We start from the raw sequence: 21009 nt of genomic DNA, 5'->3' as shown, positions 1-21009 counted from the left end.
CAATCTGATCATTATGATCTGTAATCATTATAAATAGTTTTTATTTTTATAATACTAGGATCTTGAAGTACATTATAAAACCTGTGTGGTACGGAAAACGTAGATATTCAAAGAATTTCGGAAGTTGAATATGAGACACTTAATAATAATACATAAATTAACAATTTCAAATTATTTTCGAGATGAAAAAGTTTCCGCCAAAAAATAGAAATAAACAACAAATTAGAAATTTTGAAAATGTATTAATATTATTAGATTTCTCTTCACTTTTTCACTTTCATCCTTCAACTTTGATTACAAATACATATACAACAATTTCACTTGCACCTCGAAATGTGACATACATTTGCCCAACAGTGTACTCACGCATATTTCCCAATGCTGAAGTTTCTTCACTTATCTCCGCTCTTGCTCAAATTACTTGTATGTGCATTTAAGCGCTTTCATAATTAAGCGTTTAATTTGGTTAGCACATTAAAAGTTTGTTGTAAATGATCTAACAGAATTGTCGCTAGGCTTATAGTATACACACTCATGTAACATATGTTTAGGTGTGCTTACAAGCACATATCCTTGAAGTAACATGGGGTGGTTTTAGCTTTCTTGTAACTAATAATAACGTCAAATCTAGCTAGTAATGCGAATATCCTTATCATAAAGTAAGAGGTATCATAGATATTTCAATTGAAAGACTTTGATCAGAGGCAAGCTCAAAAATTTTATTATTTTTATTTTTTTTTATGAGACATACTTACTAGTACTTCCATTTAGTGAAATAAGAGCAAACAAAAAGTGTGAAACTAATGGCTTTAAATCATTGAAAACGTTTTTAATCATATTTTAAGTACTTCGTTCAGTTTCTTACAATCCTGATCCTTGTAGGACTTGTTGATTTTCAGTCTGAAAATTTCAGTTGTAGAGCGACATTTTTCTGACTAGTTCGATTTCAGTCAGACGCTCCTAGTTGTATAACATAGTTGTATGGTACATTTTCATGCTCCTACGAGTTTTAATACAGGGACTACGTATAAATACATTAGCGAGTAATATCAAATGTGCCGTAAGAAAATTACGTAAACATACGTTTACATCTATATATATTACGTATTAAGAGGGATATAAGTAAATATTCTCGCTTCATTCGCTTCATTTATATTTCAAGTACGGAGTTCTTTTCATGTGGAAAAACCGACTCAGCTGCTTAATTATTTGTTGTTTATATATGGTTTAATGCTGATATAAAGTACATTCATATTGATAAGATATAGTTTCATTAAATTGCTTCGATTTCACTATCGATTTAGAAGAGCGTTTGTGATATCTACATTTAGGAAATAATTATGAGGTATAATATTATAATGAAGAGATATTACGACCAGTAAAAAGATTGGGTTACGCTATATGGCGTTTGAAAGATAAGATGTCGTCCTCAAACAACGCCTAAGATAGTTTTAATATTGCCTGACATAGTACAGTTGATAGTTTTAATATTGCTTGACATAGTTACAAGCGCAGAAAATAAACCCCTGCGATGAGAAAATACGCCGCATTTTTGTCTTTTGAATTTCGTGGCTATGTATAAAGCACTACAGAGCACGTATCTGGGAATACTATACATCTTTAAAAGGTCTTGACATAACCTACAAAACGACGCTATGCATGATTAGTTTGGATATTGCGTTCAACAGTTATAGACGTGTAAACATGGAGTTCACTAAAGCAGAAACTCCATGTTTTAAAGTTTTTCTTCGTTAAAGGTAAATACGCTAGACAAACGTTCCGTGAGTTTAATGGTGTTTTGGGGGATGGTACTCTATCACTTGGTACTGCGGAGGAATGGTTTCGACCATACAGAGCGGCTGAAAACCACACCATGGATAAGCCAGCTGGCGGAAGACCTGTAACGACGAATACCGATCAAATCATGGAAAATATCGAGTTGGACCGGCATGTAGCATCTCGTGACATCGCCTAGGAGATGGGAGTTAGTCACCAAACCATTTTAAACCATCTGCAGAAGGCTGGATACTCAAAAAAGCTTGATGTTTGGGTGCCACATGACTTGACGCAAAAAAAACTTCTGGACCATACGATAATATGAAGCGAAAACGGTCATGGTCGAAGGCCGGTGAATCGTCCCAAACAGTGGCCAAGCCAGGATTGACGGCCAGGAAGGTTTTGCTGTATATTTGGTGGGATTGGAAGGAAATCATCTACTATGAGCTTGTACCATATGACCAGATCCCAGCTTTTTGCCAATGGGAACTTGAGTTTCTATGATGTTCTAAATCTCAACAAAATTTCGAACAAATCGATACAAGTTTGACTGAAATAGGACATTATAACTATGTTAAATAAAACCTTCAATTTGGTGCCAAAATAATTAGTACAGTCAACGGAATTAAGTAGGATATTATATTGTAATTATAATTTTAGAATCAGTCATTTTATAATTATATCCTATTTTTTTACGTAGTAGTTACCAAATAGGTCGAAACACTTTTTAGTTAAACGACGATAGAGAAAATATTGTACTACTTATTATAGAAAATTAGATACCCATTTTAGGTAAATATTACATACTATTCAGTATAGACAATATGCTTACTGGAGCAGAGAACTCCATAGAAATCGTATATGGCATTTTAACTAATATATCATCTCAATTATCCTGAAGTTATATGTATTGATGTATACTAAAATGTTTATATGTATATACATATGTGGACTTTTCCTGAATTTTAATGCATAGCAATACTCATTTTCTTTCCGTTCTTAGCTTATGCCAATTTGGTTTGGAATATTAAATTAAATAAATTAAAGTTATAAAAAACTGAAAACCGGTAAAATATTTCATTATTGTGGAAGTTCTAATACCCGAGATTATTATGAAATTATTTCCCACATTTTACAGTTCCTTTGCGGTACGGGTGAAAAAATTGAAACCAGTAAACAAATTGATATAACTAAATTAATTCACTTTGACAATCAAACAAATTAATTTTAAGTCTCTAACGATTTGTTAGAACTTTGACAATTTTTTTACTACCTCCTGTCATACTCTATTTGCTTTTATAATATTACACCATTGTAGTTATACTCCATTGCACACTATTCGGAAAACTTTTAAACTCACATTTACAATCCTTCTTGCCATCCACTCACCTGTGTGTCGTTAGTCAGCAGCTCCAGTGTGTAGTCGGGTAAGATTTTCTTGCTATTGATATGCTCCACAGCCATTTGGGCCGCACTCAATTCACTCCAGCCATCCAGCCGTTGTCCCTGCCGGTTGGAGAGCTCGAAGAGCCCAAGCAACACAATACGTCGGCTGTTGCGCCTAATTTCTGCCGTCGTCATGCGACGTTGACTTTCAAACACTTGATTAACCTTCAAATTGTTTTGAGGCCAATTGGCTGAAATTCGCATCGAGCTGCGGCTAAAGTTTATCTTCTCCACAGCCTGGGTGTCAGGCCGCATGGCGTCGCTAACGTTTTGCGCTTTAACGTGTGCGACGTCGTGGGTCGGTGTTTGTTGTAGACCATATGCTACATGCTTCTGCTTTTCCACCATTGTTTTTGTAGCGTACGACACACCATCACCACCTCCACCAGCAACAACAGCAGCAGCGGTAGGTGCTGTATCCAACGCTGGCGTAGGCAAATTAAGCTCGACGTTGGGACGGTTTCTTGTCGTAGCCAAGGCCGCAGCATATTCACTTGGCGCACTCTCATGACTCTGCTGTGTTGGTTGTTGGATAAGTTTCTGTTTGTTTTGCTGCGTGTGGGTTAGTTTGATTTGGGTTGTCTGTAAATTTTGCAGTTCCAACAGCTCCTGCGCTTTTGTTACAGTTTTCGGTTTTGTTGTCGTTTGCAGTTGACTTCTGGTGTTATTGTTATTGTTGTTTTCATGGGTGCTATATAGTGTCTCAGTGGTTAAGTAGTCAGTCGTCGTGCCGGAAGCAACACCGCAAAGTGGTATGCATATGGTTGTCACAATAAGTGTGAGACGGTATAATTGGCCCGTTTTCAGCCAATGCCAGTGACGTTTTTGTCGTGGCTTTGGCATTACTCGGGCGATATGCTGGTGATGTGAGCGTTAGGATTTGCTTGCAAATACTTGTCATTTAAAATTTTACTTTTGCGTTTCTCAGGATGTCATATACCGTGTGTACTCGTGACAAATAATTGCGACTTTGACGGCACAGTTGGCGCAACAAGCGGCTTACATCGACATGCGAGGTAACTGTGGAGAGGTAGAGAGAGAGAGAGTGGAATATCAAAAAATAATAATTTTAATGCATATACGTATATATGTCTCACATCAATTATTAATAACAGTTTCATACATTTATTAGACGGTATATAAAATATTATTATACGCATATACATACATACATATAAAATCATTTTTATTGCCACTCTGCTTCTTCATCTTTGCTTGGCTTTTTCCATTAAATTTTGTAATTTTGCATGGCCTTTATCCTTTTTGGCATTTGTCGACAACACCTGAAAAGGCATCCATTATGACAATGCAAAGAGATTGAAAAGGTTTGCGAAGCCTTGACTTCGCACCAGACGCACAGCAAATTAATTTCCGTTTTCCGCCGCTTTGACGGATGAGCGACTCGCTGCTGGCGAAAGTGCAACAACTAAGTACGCAAAGGAAACGTGTGAATGGTGTCAACACAATGAGCGAATACAATGTGTTGAAATTTTGTGCGAACCGGCTTAGAAGTTTCGTTGTTTTGCTCAATTTAAGTTAGCTTGAAAATGTTTAAAAAGTTCTGGCATTTTTTTTTCGTAACTATCGGAGGTAAAGGCGAATAAGGTGTCGAAAATAATTGTATTGGGTATATGAGGACTAGGGAGAGGTCTAAATCGAATCACTCATATACTCAATGAAACATATCATTAAAATTCATTAAGAAACCTCTGAAATTTACTGATATACAGTGGAACTTCTCTAACTCGAATCACCATAATCCACAAAAAAACTTCGAGTTAGAGAGACTTCGAGTTATAGAATTTTCATTAAAACTCACAATTTGTCAAAGAGCTGTAAAATATATGTAGATTTATTCCCAGTTTTATTTATTTTCTTCGCAAAAAGTTTTATGAACATACGTTAAAACATGTATTTTGTAATTTTGTTTGTAGCTATTATTGGCTCTTGACGTCTATATGCCATGTCTTTGTTAGATGATTTATGCAATCCATGTGTGTAATACTATATTTTTTGTTTGCCTCTGTACAATATATAAAGACTCTTTTAAATTTCTGACTGGATAGTGAAATTTTAAATTTTGTATTATACTCTGGTCGAAAAGGCCGATTTATGGAAGGAAATTTGTATGAAATTGGTCTTCTAAAGGCTATTGCCAATTCAAGTGTTCGAGTTATGGAGATCTGCGAGCTATGGAAGTTCCACTGTATAAAGAATAAAGGCAAACAAGAAATCGAAAATCATTATATTATATGCATTTTATGAGGACTTTGCAAAGGTTATTATCGATTTCATATATATTTGTATACTCTCGCAACAAAGTCGCTAAAGAAAGTATAATAGTTTTGTTCACATAACGGTTGTTTGTTTCACCCAGAAATAAAAGAGCTATATATTGGGGTATATATGTACATATATAAATGATCAGGATGACAAGTGGATTGGAAATCCGGATGTCTTTCCGTCCGTCTGTGTATCTGTCTGTCCGTCTGTCCGTGCAAGCGATAACTTGAGTAAAATTGAAATATCTTAATGAAACTTGGTACACATTCCTTGGCACCGTGAGGAGGTTGATATTGAAAATGAAGAAAAAAAACTTTGCACAAATACTGTATATGATATGTTGCCCGAAATCGGGCTATAATTTTTCAAGGCCCCGGATATTTAACATGAAGAACTGAGTGGCTAAGTTAATTTTTCATAGAAAATATCGGTAAATCCCTCATATGTATATTTTAATGTAATTCAGAAGACTTTTTTCTTCTAAAAGTATGTCTTTGTTCCAAAAATTATGAACATCGAGTTATAACTTCCCCCAGCTCCCATATACCTAATTAAAAGTTTATCAAAAATACGGTGTGCTTTACTCCGTGAAATTAAGTGAGCATATATTCTTGGATTAATGTATGTTGGTGGTAAAAAAGAGTGAAATTGGTTCAGGAATTACCTCAGTCCTCATAAACCCTGTATGATGATATATGGGTAAAATTGTGTGATATCTTAATAAAACTATAGCAATAAATTGCGAGAGTATAAAATGTTCGGTTGCACTCGAAGTTAGCCTTTCTTTACTTGTTTTTATATATTGCGAGTCGTTACTGTTTTAGTTATTTTTGTATTATGTAGGTAAAGTGATTTTTAAGTTACCTGTCGCAAAAGCTTATATAATATGGTCTTTTAAAAAACTGTTATATAGAAAGTAGGTGTGTTTGTAGTTTGATTTCTACAAGTTCAATTTCAAACTGTATCATAAAGATGAGATATCTCCGGATTAGAAGTGATATGAAATTTCCCCTATCAGAAGGCGGAGTAAGACTACCAAATAGTCTTTATAATGAAGCAGGAGGTTTTTGGCGAACTGATTTGAGGTGAAGGTTTTCCCATCCAAAAAAAAAAATGTTTGCAGAGACCGGAACGAGTAATAGTCCGAAGGTGTCAAGTCAGGAGAATATGCAAAACCTTTGGACAAGTCATCATATATGAGATCTCGTTTTATCTTGGTGAAGCACTACACATTTCCTATTGATCAATTCTCTGAACTCTTCTGTTTGAGTGCATCACTGTTGATTGTCTTGTCCAGCTGATTACAATACACTTCGGAGTAAATTCTCGGGCAAAATCTCAAACTAAGCAATCCTACATACAATATAACCTTGTTTTGGTGACTATCGGCCTTCGATATAGAACATGAGGAACCCATACGTCAAGCTTCGAAATTAATTCTAGACGTTTCATGTGCTTGTGAATGGTCTCTCGAGTTGTTATTCGACGATTTGCATCATCCATCGGCTTCAAGAGTCCTTCTAGGATGTTCTGCATCCTCAAAATTTAAATTGGCGGAATGAAATTTTGAATCCAAAATATATCAATTTTTATACAAAAAGTCTTAACAGTAAAACTTTTAAGTGTGAAGTTGGCTGTGAAAAATTTCAATAAGATCAGGTGTTGTCATCAAACGAAATTTACTTAGTGGGTGCGCTGCTAACTAAAATTACGCAATGGTTTCCATATAATGAATATAATGATCTCTGCCCACTCAATAAATTTTACAAAAAAAAAATACCACAAAAGTAGTTTACATTTTTCAATAGAAATAAGAATCACCATACTGATCTCATCAAAAACCTCGAGTACTTCAACATTACATATATACCACTTAGAGGTTCATAGGTGCATGCCCAACTTCAATGTGAATATTCTGTAACAATTTTTCTATTGGAATCGATTGGGTGAAAAATTTTGCAACGATTTCAACACTTTCGAAGTGTTCACAGCGTGATAGCAGAATTTGACCGACATCCGCCTCTGGCTATGACTGCCCACACTCATATGTCGATTCACCAATGTAGCCATAACAATGCAGTTATCCCTTCGAAGTCAAAACACACAACGACGTACTTACAGACATGCATAGCACTTCCACTTGCATGAAAGTGAAGTGGCTCCACAATTGTGGTCGTTTTTGCACCAGCGTTCGCTCTATAGCTGCTGGCGCAATTTCGTACATTCGCGTTATCCAACAATGCACACAGCTGAGTCACCGGGCGCCATACGTAGATATCTCGTGGCAAGTGTGTATGTCTTTCCCCAAATATGTAGTCATATTTGTAAGCGCTAACGATTATAAAAGTGTTTTCTCCATAATAGCGTATGCTTGAGTGCTTCAGCTCAGGTTGGTTGGCTGAAGGTTTTTTGGGATGCGAGAACGGTTGTTTGTAGATGTTTCATGTTTTCGAGTTTACAATACCAAGTATAAGTATAGAGTGTTGTTTTAGGCAAAATCCTAGCAAGATAGCTGTCAAATCAGCTTGTCCAAGTAATGTCATGTGTTTGACATTTATGGTTATTATAGGTTGACAATGATTTATACACGAAATGTTTGGAAATTTTTCCAAAGTATATTTCCGAAACAACTGTCATGAATAGCTAAAAGTATTGAGTATTTCGAACACATCAAATAATTTACAGTAATCTGGAAAATTTATGAGTTAATCATTACTAAAATTTAATTCCATTCATTCATATGACCGAAATTCTGTTCAGAATTAATGTAATACAATTTTTGAACTAATTATATCAAAATCAGGACCATTTCATTTTCATATGTGCTTTGAAATAAAAATCACTATACTCCTAAACAAACACCCTTTATATGAATGTGTATATTTTTAAATTTTGCTTTAAGTCTGTTGCTATTTCTGCAATAATTGCAGCACTCGGACTCATCTGAAGCACGTTGTTGACACTGTTATTGTTATTTTTTACTTTCAGCGTTTTTTTTGAAGCTATATGCGGTTTTCGTTTATCCATTGTCATCCGTGTTTGCAACATTTCGCGTCTGGTGTTGAACTATTTTCAACGAGGCGCTAAAGAGTTTGCAGCGTCACAGCGGAGATTTTTTGGCCAAAGAATGGTATTTGTCGATTCTACTTTAAGTAATACATATACATTTTTTAAACTCTGAAGGGAAGATTAAATTTAAATTTTTGAGTTATTTTTGCCTGTTTATATGGAAATATTCGGAATGACGAAAGAAATTAAAGAATTGTCGTTCTGACAGCTATACGGACAATGAATCACATGAAATTTAAATGAAACTTAAATATCTGAATGCAACTGTAAGGTACCAAGTTAAAATTCGTAAACATTTAGGATAGCTTTCGTAAATTAGAAACGGCAATCATCCGTATAAAAAAAAACTATAAGAATGACTACAAATAATTTTAGATGGCAGTAATTTTATACATGTTATATGCGTTATTTGCTCCGACAAGATATTCGAAGTTGGTATGTACAGAGTGGGAATACGTCATATTTTCAGACGAGAAGAAATTCTATCTTGACGGTCCTGATAGTTTGAGCTTCTCATGGAAGGATACCGGCAAAAAAGATATTCATACAATGACGCGAAGCTTCGGAGGGGGTTTTGTAATTGTAAGGGGTGCCTTTGCGTACCAGCATAAGCTGTCGCCATACTTTATTACTACAAAAATTAACTCAAAGAAGGATACAGAGTTGCTGGACGATGTGTTAACTACATTTATACAAAAGAGTAAATTTTCCAGCAAGACAATGTTGCCTTACATGTGTCGAAACAAACGAAACAGTGGTTTCAAGTCAAAGCAATTTAGAACGTGTTCTGAGTTTAAGGTACGAAATAAAGCTTGTTGGATGGTAATTGTCCCTGTGGTCCTTAGAAAATTAGTAGAGTATGCCCATTCGATTTTTCTAACTAAAAACATCAAAATAAGTGTAATTAATTAATAAACTATTGAATATTCATTAGAAAAATAAATTTTCACTCTCCTTCTTTACAAAAAGTCAAATGCGTTTAACCAAATGTCTGAGTATTTTTGGCTATTTTTCCAAAATTATTATATTGAGAATTTTTTTTGTAAATTAACTAAATTTTATTTTAAATGATTTCTAAAAAGAGTTCTGCGTGCTATTGTAAAAAAAAGATTAATAAAAGATTGAAAATTAAAAAAAAAATATAACTAAAAAAGTGTGTTTTATCAAATGTCTATCATTGTGTATTCAGATGTCTGCCTTTGAACTAAAACAATTTATTACTTGCATTTGTCATTTTAAAGCAAGTTCCCAATTGGACAAATCCAACAAAAAACATTGAGGCATCGGAAATGTCAACCATCACCATTCGATACATCGAAATTAAGCGATATATCAGATTAAAAATTCATCGATGTATACATATCGGTAATCACTCACTATTATACCTATTCGCTCAGTGTTGATATTTAGTTATCTATATTATGCTATTGCCCGTTCATTATTTGACAAAACCATCCAATTCAGTTTACGTGACAACTCAACATGGAATATGAGACAACAAACGCAGCTTAGAAGTAAAATAAAATACTATCGGAAGTTTTGGTCTATTATCTTCACGTATGCCTTAACATGACAGTATTCTATGAATACTGACATTTCGAAACATTTCTGCATCGGCGCTCACTTTTATGTAATCAAATGTAACACGGCAATACTTATGTATATCCAATAACGAAACGTATCATCGTTTCAAGGTACATATCTCTTTTATTATTGAGTGGTAAGAATTTACATTGTTGACAGTGTATGCAGAATTGAAATGGTTTTTATAATATAATAACCATTTTTCAGTTTGATGAATAAAATTTTAAATTGTTTTGCCTTTTGCCACTTTTTGTATTCTGAATATATCCTATTAATATTAATTATAATAAATATCAAGATATATACATATATGAAAGTATTTGGCTAACAAAGCGATGGTTAAGTGGGTCGGAGGTCTTATATTACACTGTTCCGATCAATTTTCCAACATCCGTCAGTGTATTAGCTGTCGTTCCTCGCTCCTCGGAAAACCGAGTATTCTGCATTTATTAAAAAAAAAATTATCATAAAATATAAAATATTAACTTTTCAGTTGGGTCTTCCCTAGGTTTGAACATTATAAAAGTAAATTAGAGGAAAAATATCTACTAGAGGTAAGGCGTATTTCATATATCTCCATTCCGCCTTTTTCTTCTTTTTTCAAAGCTTTATAAAAAGTGTTACAGTGATCGGATTTAGTTCATATGTGCGCCGTTTCGTTCGATAATCAGTTTCCTTCTAAATGGACAGCCACTTTTCCCAAGAACTCGGACAGCCACTTTTCTCTTTTGAGTTCAATTTTACACCACCAAGGGCGTTCGCCATGGACAGGAAGAGGTGGTAATCACTTGGCGCTGTGTCCTGGCTATACGGTGGTTGCGATAAAACCCCCCATCCGAGCTCCAGTAGCTTCTGACGAGTCATTAACGAAGTGTGTAGTCTGATGTTGTTCTGGTTTAATACTACACCCTTCCTGTTGGCGAATTCTGGATGCTTCTGGTCGATCGCATGCTGCAAGCGGTCCAGTTGTTCGCAGTAGATGGTAAAATTAAGCGTCTGGCCATACGGGAGCAGCTCATAGTGGATGATTCACTTCTAATTCCACCAAACACACAGCAAAATCTTCCTGACCGTCAATCCCGGCTTGGCCACTGTTTGGGACGATTCATCGGCCTTCAACCACGACCGTTTTCGCTTCTTATTGTCGTATGTGATCCATTTTTCGTTACCAGTTACCATCCGCTTCAAAAATGGGTCGAGTTCGTTCCGTTTCAGCAGCATATTGCAGGCGTTGATTCGGTCCAGAAGGTTTTTTTGCGTCAAATCATGCGGCACCCAAACATCAAGCTTTTTTGTGTATCCAGCCTTCTGCAGATGGTTTAAAATGGTTTGGGGACTAACTCCCATCTTCTGGGCGATGTAACGAGATGAAAACTTTAAAATAGCACGAATTTCGGCGTTAGTGAACACCATGTTTACACGTCTATAACTGTTGAACGCAATATCCAAACTAATCGTGCATTGTGCCGTTTTGTAGATGATGAAGATGTAAGTCTGATGTCTGTTGCCAGATACGAGCTCTGTAGCAATTTATACATAGCCGCGAAATTCAAAAGACAAAAAGGAGGAAGTGCATAAGAGATACGCTATATCGTATATCTTCTATTCGTACTTAAAATCTGAACTTAATTTGGAAATATTAGAATGGATCACAAAAGTAATCTAAACTGATAGTGAATTTCGTGAGCTAAAGTACCTCCAGTGAATTACAATGAGTACACTGGCACTGCTGGTCTCTACAAACTTCGAGTTACACCTGAGTGTGCCACAAATGAACGCAACACAATGTTAACCTTAAATTAAGGTTTTAAATTGAAAATCCAACAGCAATGCTTTTGCTTTTGTTTGTATACAACACAATTGAATCATAAAGTGAATAAACTGCAGACGTGACTCTTGTAAAATTACTCCCCTTTCTCCTTGTTGTTCACATGATGTTTACTTGACGGGCAACCATTTCCCACATAAATCGAATGTAAATAAATTTGTGATGACTCATTTAACATGGCAACATTTCAACTCGTACTTTGCTCCCCTCGCACATAAAGTGGAGTTATTGTTGCCACGCTTTTTTAAAATAAATATTTAAGCAAGTAAATATCACCTCTGTTTACACATTTCACAGCGGCATTAAATATTTAAGTATGGAAAATAAATACACGAAACTTCGAAATTGTTAAAATATTGGCTTTGGTGCGAAAATGTAGACATAAATGTAGAATTAAGAATGCGAGAGGAAATAATATGGAAGAGAAATTTCTAGAGACCATTGTTGATTTTCCAGGAATATTTTTCAAATGTTAACTAAATTTTTTTTTTAATTTTTTTATACCTTTATTGAATTTGTGCAATTTAATCAATTAAATGCAATGGCAAAGTTTTAGACACTATATTTCATTCATTTCTTATTTTATTTTATTTTTGCAGTATGTCCACGAGAAGTTGACAATATTATATTTAGTAGGTCACATATATATGTATATATATTATATTTCTATTTTGTTTCTTGTTTCGAAGCAAGCAATCACTTATAAGACAATATATAATATACAAATGTACATTTAAAAGCCCTTTAGGTTAGTGCTTCTGGCGAAAAGTTTGTCAAACTCGTATTTACTTACTCAGATACTTTGGTGACTTTCATCGATTTACTCAAAAAGCTAAAGCACTGTAGCAGCAGCCAAATGCCGAATTTCCAATTAAAAAAGTTGAAAAGTTAAAATTGCCATTTAATTGGGAATGTGTGCAACAGTCGTAGTTTGATTGTAGTGTGACATTTGGTATAACTAAACAAACAAATAATTAATTTAGTTACGTAATAAGTCTAATGATAGTTTAAGACATTTTGTATTTAGCAATATGTTCTACACTTATCAAACAAACAAATGAAACTTTCTTGATTTAACATCAGAGAAAGAGAGGGAGGGAGAGAAGTTGTGAGTTAAAGAGAATCTGAGAAAAATTTCAAAGGATTTAAATTAGAAAACAAGAAAAACGAAATGATTAATGAAACTAAAAAAATGTTAAGCCTTTTATTACTCTACATATTGTGAAACCAACTTTACGAAGGTGAATTAATATTATCATACATTAGTCATAGCTCTTCGAAGAAGGTTCGGATTTTTTTTACTTCGAATATTTTTAATTGTGTAGTTTTATAACAATATTTTTTGTCTATTTATTAGAGATTAATTGGAATGTAGAGAATTTGACTACACGATATCAGGCTGTCCGACCTTACAGCTATCCAGACAATGGTTCACTTGAACTTGAATTTAAATATCTGAATATAACTGAAGGGATTCAGTTACAACTAGTAAACTGCTAAGACTGCGGTCGTAAATGCGTAGAACAGGACAAAAGTTTTATACAAAAATACTAAAGCCAGACAATACTAAACAGACACGACAGTGAACTGAACTATAAGCCATAGTAAAAACGTCGTATTTTACAACTTAATTTATTTATATATTTTAACCAATATTCAATACTAGTCAGAGTTCGAAACAAATTTCGAAGTCAAATTATATTTCATCTTAAATAATGAAAAAATTAGTTGGCTTCCCGAAATATCGTCGCTTAAAATTTCCGTTTCTCATTTATTTAATATTTGGTTTACATAAGGACCTAATTTGTCCATATTTGAATATTTTTACAGAATATCCGAATATTCTCCCAAAATTAATTACATACTTCAAAAGCATTGCGAACCACTTCATATAAAAAAAAATTTATATTTTATATAATACTTCTTATTATTCATAAATATCATACACTAGCTCTCAGTTGCTTTAAACAGTTTTGTAAAACATTTAGTTTATTTTATTTTTGCTATTGTATTTAAATTTCACGGTATTTATTTTAAGGTATTTTTTCAGATTGATTGTATAAATGGCATTGCTTAAAGTTTTTTTTTACATTATACTTTTATTTGTTCGTAGACAGAATAGCATGTGGATAACGTTAATATTTAATTAGTATGCACACTGAACGAAGAGTGGAATTTTGGTTATGAGTAAAATGAGTAGCATCATTTTTGCAATGTATAATCTTCCATATATTTATTATTTACTTCTGGATGGAGGATGGGATCATGTGTAGAAGTTCACGCAAGTGAGGAAAGTTTTTGATTGTCACTCACTTGGGAGTGGCCAGAAACGATTCTTCTCCACATGGTTCAAGCAGCTCACGACTTCCGGTTTTAGACCAAGTATCCTCTGGGTAGCCAACAGACATCCGTTTGAAGGCGAGCTAAAGTGAGAAGGCGAAGCCCGCTTATGCGGTTGTGCGTAGGGTTTGGGACCCACTACATAAAAACACCCCCCAATGAAAAATCTACGAAAGCCTCGGATGAGACACCCCCCTTTTGATGACGACCCCTGCAAACGTTTTAAGGATAATGATATAAGGGCATGCACCTGGAATGTCCGGACCCTTAATTGGGAAGGTGCCTCTGCCCAGCTGGTTGATGTCCTCATACGACTTAAGGCTGACATCACCGCCATCCAAGAAGTGCGATGGACGGGACAAGGACGGAAGAAGGTGGGTCCTTGTGACATCTACTACAGCGGCCATATAAAGGAGCGCAAATTTGGTGTTGGATTTGTGGTGGGAGAGAGACTCCGTCGCAGAGTCCTGGCATTCACCCCGGTGGATGAACGTCTAGCCACAATCCGCATCAAAGCGAGGTTCTTCAACATATCGCTGATTTGCGCCCACGCCCCAACGGAAGAGAAGGACGATGTGACCAAAGATGCTTTCTATGAGCGCCTAGAACGCACCTATGAGCGCTGCCCCCGCCACGATGTAAAAGTCGTGCTTGGTGATTTTAACGCCAGGGTGGGTAAAGAAGGTGTCTTTGGCACAACAGTCGGAAAATTCAGCCTCCATGACGAAACATCGCCAAACGGCCTGAGGCTGATCGACTTCGCTGGGGCCCGAAATATGGTCGTCTGTAGTACCAGATTCCAGCATAAGAAAATACATCAAGCTACTTGGCTGTCTCCTGATCGAAACACGCGGAACCAAATCGATCACGTTGTGATAGACGGAAGACATGTCTCCTGTGTTTTAGACGTGCGTACGCTCCGAGGACCAAATATAGACTCGGACCATTATCTGGTCGCAGCGAAGATACGCACCCGCCTCTGTGCAGCAAAGAATGCCCGTCAACAAACACAAGGAAGGTTCGACGTCGAAAAGCTGCAATCGCAACAGACAGCCACGAAATACTCTACTCGACTTGCACTCCTGCTCTCTGAGAGCACTCATCAGCATCTCGGTATAAGGGAACTGTGGAACGGCATCTCAAACTCACTGCGTACCGCTGCAGCCGAAACAATTGGTTTTCGGCAACGACAAAAAACAAGCTGGTACGATGAGGAGTGCCGTCTCGCAGCGGAGAGAAAACAGACTGCCTACCTCGCAACATTGCAAACGACCACAACACGTGCGGGATGGGATAGATACCGAGAGCTGAAGAGGGAAGCGAGACGCATTTGCAGACAAAAAAAGAAAGAGGCCGAAATGCGTGAGTACGAAGAGCTTGAGAAGCTGGCAGACAGAGGGAATGCTCGAAAATTTTATGAAAAAATGAAGCGACTTAACGAAGGTTTCAAGACCGGAGCATCCTCATGTAGAGACCAAGGTGGTAATCTGGTAACCGATGTCCAGGGCATACTGGGATTATGGAGGGAACACTTCTCCGACCTGCTGAATGGCAGTGAGAGTACAACACCAGGAGATGGCGAACCTGATCCCCCAATCGATGACGATGGAACAGATGTTCCATTACCCGACCATGAAGAAATTCGAATAGCAATTACCCGCTTGAAGAACAACAAAGCAGCGGGGGCCGATAGATTACCGGCAGAACTATTCAAATACGGCGGCGAAGAACTGATAAGGTGCATGCATCAGCTTCTTTGCAGAATATGGTCGGAAGAAAGCATGCCTGACGATTGGAATCTCAGTGTGCTCTGCCCAATCCATAAAAAGGGAGATCCCACAATCTGCGCCAATTACCGTGGGATCAGCCTCCTAAATATCGCATACAAGGTTCTATCGAGCGTATTGTGTGAAAGACTAAAGCCCACTGTCAACAAACTGATTGGACCTTATCAGTGTGGCTTTAGACCTGGAAAATCGACAACTGACCAGATATTCACCATGCGCCAAATCTTGGAAAAGACCCGAGAAAAGAGGATCGACACACACCACCTTTTTGTCGATTTTAAAGCTGCTTTCGACAGCACGAAAAGGAGTTGCCTTTACGCCGCGATGTCTGAATTTGGTATCCCCGCAAAACTAATACGGCTGTGTAAATTGACGTTGAGCAACACCAAAAGCTCCGTCATGATTGGGAAGGACCTCTCCGAGCCGTTCGATACCAAACGAGGTTTCAGACAGGGTGACTCACTATCGTGCGACTTCTTTAACCTGATGCTGGAAAAAATTATAAGAGCTGCAGAGCTAAACCGAGAAGGTACAATCTTCTACAAGAGTGTACAGCTCCTGGCGTACGCCGATGATATTGATATCATCGGAAGCAACAACCGCGCCGTTTGTTCTGCTTTTTCCCGCATGGATAAGGAGGCGAAGCGAATGGGTCTGGAGGTGAATGAGGACAAGACGAAATATCTCCTGTCATCAAACAAACAGTCGGCGCATTCGCGTCTTGGCTCCCACGTCACTGTTGACAGTCATAACTTCGAGGTCGTAGATAATTTCGTATACCTGGGAACCAGCATCAACAACACGAACAATGTCAGCCTCGAAATCCAGCGCAGAATAACTCTTGCCAACAGGTGCTACTTTGGACTGAGTAGGCAATTGAACAGTAAAGTCCTCTCTCGACGAACCAAAATCAAGCTCTACAAGTCGCTTATCATTCCCGTCCTGCTTTACGGTGCAGAAGCTTGGACGATGTCAACATCAGATGAGACGACACTAGGAGTTTTCGAGAGGAAAATTTTGCGCAAGATTTATGGTCCTCAGAACATTGGCAACGGCGAATACCGCAGACGATGGAACGATGAGCTGTACGAGTTATACGACGACATTGACATAGTTCAGCGAATAAAAAGACAGCGGCTACGCTGGCTAGGTCATGTTGTCCGAATGGACGAAAACACTCCAGCCCTGAAAGTGTTCGATGCAGTACCCGCCGGAGGAAGCCGAGGAAGGGGAAGGCCTCCACTCCGTTGGAGGGACCAGGTGGAGAGCGACCTGGTTACACTTGGGATCTCCAACTGGCGCCGAACTGCGAAGGAGAGAGACAGGTGGCGCACTATCGTCGATTCGGCTATAACCGGCTAAACGGTTGCAACGCCAATCACATACATACATACTTCTTTACTGGCGTAGACAACGCTTACGCGAAATTTTTTTATGTGGTAGGTCCCGAACCCTATCTTATCACTTTAGCTCCTATCCAAACGCATGTCTGTATGTTGGCGACCAAGGCGATGCTTGATTTAAGCATGGAAGTCGTGAGCTGCTTGAGCGCCATTCAAAATACATAATCTTTCCTGCCTTTTCTCACTTAAGTGAACTTCTACACATGGTCCTCCCCATATATTTTTATATTATAGAATTATAATCCCATACAACCATAGAGGATGATTTTATGCCGTGGAAATCATTGTTTTCGCGAATTGTTGACGTGCTGAGCCTTCAGCATTTTCTTCAAAGAACTTTCATGTTATTCTTCTTAGATTATTATATATTTTAAGGGGAAGAATTCAGTGAATGAAAGGATTATTTCTAAATTTGGTTACAACATAGGTTTCAACAAAAATTGAGAGAGACTTTTATGAGCACAATGTTGGAAGAATTATCGTATAACGAACTGACGGAAATTTTCAATGGATACTACACACATGTACCAGTTAATATGTGAAATATATCAATCATATTTTGGAAGTTTTTTTAATTTAAAATAATTTGTTGTAGAGCTGAAAAAATAAATTGGTTAAAATCGGTTCAAAATTTCCACAAGAATTCATGTAGTTAATATAATATTTGCTTCCGCCGTTTTCCAATAGATGTCTCTAGGGTCCAGCACTGGCCGATTAAATAGTTTTATATCGATCTTGGACATTTGTGTCAACATTAACCCAATAAAATATTTCTAGAGAACTGTTTGCATCCCAAACTTATTCTCAACTGACTTCTGAACTGGCGACGAAAAATGGGTCCACTATGATAATCCTAAGTGAAGAAAGTCATGGGGAAAGCCTGGACATGCCTCCACGTTGACGGCAAAACCGAACATTCACGGCGCCAAGGTCATGTTCTGCATTTGGTGGGACCAGCTGGGGGTGATATATTATGAGCTGCTAAAGCCAAGTGAAACCATCACAAGAGATCAATACACACGGTCTAGCTAACCCACACGATCGATCTAACGAGCACTTCAGTTCTTATGAAGAAGTCAAAAGTTGAATTGATACTTGGATCGACTCGAAAGATGAGAAGTTCTTTCGTCACGGAATACGCATGCTGCCATAAAGATGGTCAAAAGTAGCAGCTAGTGACTGCCAATATTTTGAATAACATTTTTGTAACCGTTTTTATACAATAAAGCCTTAAATTTACAAAAAAAATTTAAACCATATTTATTGTATGGATAAATTTTTGCTAGACCTCATATAGCTGCATATATGAAAGACACTTAGTAAAGTTTAGTGATAATGTCTTGTTTAGAATATTGCCATCCGTACCAAAAATTTTAAAAAGCTCTACTATATTTTGCATATACCAGATTTAATGATGAACATTTATTTCCCTTTATAGTGATTATTTTAGATATTATGAAATCTGTTCAAAACTGCCTCCATATGTTGAATATAATGACTTTCAATAGTTTTCAATAACTGCGTAAGTAATTATTTTGAAGCCATTCAATTGAAGAACTAAGTTGTATTGGTTAAATTAGTTATTCAACGGCGAGTAATTTGCTATATTTTCAAGTATTAATTTAAGATATTAAACATATCTTTCGACAGGACTTAATAGTCTTTTAGCTATACTAATATCGAAGCTGATGTCAAATAGGTTCAGACATCCTTTTTTCAGCAATGAACCTGCGTTGCTCAAACAGAAAAAATATATGAAGTCTCTGCCATCTATCACAAATAAGAATTTGTCACAGATAGAAGTAAATTCTATTATATTAACAAAATTGAAGTAAATTATTTGTGCTTTAAAGCTAACAGCAATTAAAATGGAATTTGTATAGTAAATATGCCTCTACATTGCGCGAACTCACTAATTGAACAATTTAATATCTTTCAATTTATTTACACATTTAATAAAATTTCACTGAAACTTTAATCTTTAAATATTTAGTTTAAAGCATTTTTAGGCAACACAGACATCACGTGACAACAACAAAAACATTGCACTGTTTTGTGAGCAGATTTGCTTGTGCATATTTTATTTAGTTACTCATACGCCATGTCGCACCATTCAACATACATCTGTATAGAATATACAAGGCATATGTGTTTGTGCTTTATTATAATATAATTTGAATGCACGATCTCAGATTAATAATTTAATATTAGATATACAAAAACATATAACAGCACTATACATTTTCTACCTTTCTACTCAGTTATATTGCACAATATATTTATATGTATGTGAGTAGGTGGCATGGCATAAATGCTTTAGCCGTTGTAAAATTTAAACTAACACCAAAGCACGTACGTTTTCTTTTTAATGTCTCAGTTGCACACCTGCAGATTGCTGTTGTTGTTGTTGTTGGGACCTTTAAGTCGCTCCTTGTATATATTGTTGTTGTTGTTGTACAAGCGTTGTCTTTTTATTATCGTTGTAGATTCATCGTTGTTGACACTGATTGTGACGAAGACGCTGTTTTAATGTTATCCTTACTGTATTCATGTGAAATTTATGCTGCAAACATAACGGCAAACACGCACAAACACACACACATATGCTCAAACGCATTTAATTGATATTTTATGGTGGCTTTCGTATTTTACGGTCGGTTTTGCTGTTGCTGAGATTGATAATATATATACATATATTATGTTGCTGTCTGTCTGTTGACATACAAACAGCTTAATTATAAGCGAAATAAACCGTTATTATACACGTCTCACGAAAAAACACTTTTATGATTTCACTTCAAAATTCAAATTTTTTGAAATATTTTATTTAAATATTTTTTATTTTATTTTTGCTAATCTGATTTATAATTTTAAATTATTTTAATTAATTTTATTTTACACTTATTATATTTCTTTATTGCTATTACCAACACCACCGCTCCGTTTCGGGTTTTTCGGCCAGTGTGCCACACTGGTTGAGTTCTCCGCCGCAACTGAAGTTCGCCGCCACAGATCCATGCTTTATATGCGTGCAAAAGTCAAGTCAAATGGATGCTGCACAGTTGCGTTGTTCGTTGCGTACATCCTTTGCCGAGATGTTGTGCTGTTGCTTTCGTTGTTCGTGTTGCTTCATCGGCGGCGCATGCGTTGCGCTGTGTAGTGCAATTTCATTCATAAATTGTAGCAGTCTGCCGTTATCGTTTGCAGACTGCTCATTGTTTTGCAATCAGTTATGTTGTTGTCGTTTAACATTCTAACAAACAATTTGTAGGCATTTAAGCGAATTTGATTTTTGTTTTTCGTTATTGCTTTGTGACCAAATGCTTGTTAGTTGCAGACTTGAAGACTCAAAGTGCCTACAAACATATATTTTCATGTTTGTGATTTTCATATCAAAAATGTTTATTGAATTGCATTGACCCTGTTCCAGTTATGTTGAAGGAAAATTACAAAAGAATTTTTCTAATGTCATTGGTAGTGGGCGCATATGAGA

General features: G+C 36.4%; 1 protein-coding gene across 1 annotated transcript in view; it reads right to left on the bottom strand.

Annotated features, from left to right (window-relative positions):
• The window catches only part of LOC105214829 (uncharacterized), a 39417-nt gene extending 18933 nt beyond the window's left edge, over window positions 1-20484 (bottom strand). The window contains exons 1-2 of the mRNA XM_054227564.1: window positions 19873-20484; window positions 3166-4242 (exon numbers count right to left, since the gene is read on the bottom strand). Of these exons, the coding sequence (XP_054083539.1) occupies window positions 3166-4065 (900 nt within the window). The 5' untranslated portion in view covers window positions 4066-4242; window positions 19873-20484. The remainder of the gene's footprint in view (window positions 1-3165; window positions 4243-19872) is intronic.
• Window positions 20485-21009: the final 525 nt, after the last annotated feature.

This window comes from Zeugodacus cucurbitae, chromosome 3 (assembly GCF_028554725.1).
Source record: "Zeugodacus cucurbitae isolate PBARC_wt_2022May chromosome 3, idZeuCucr1.2, whole genome shotgun sequence".
Lineage (NCBI taxonomy): Eukaryota > Metazoa > Arthropoda > Insecta > Diptera > Tephritidae > Zeugodacus > Zeugodacus cucurbitae.
The sequence above is the reverse complement of the archived record's forward strand: the minus strand, read 5'-3'. Positions and strand labels throughout refer to the sequence as shown.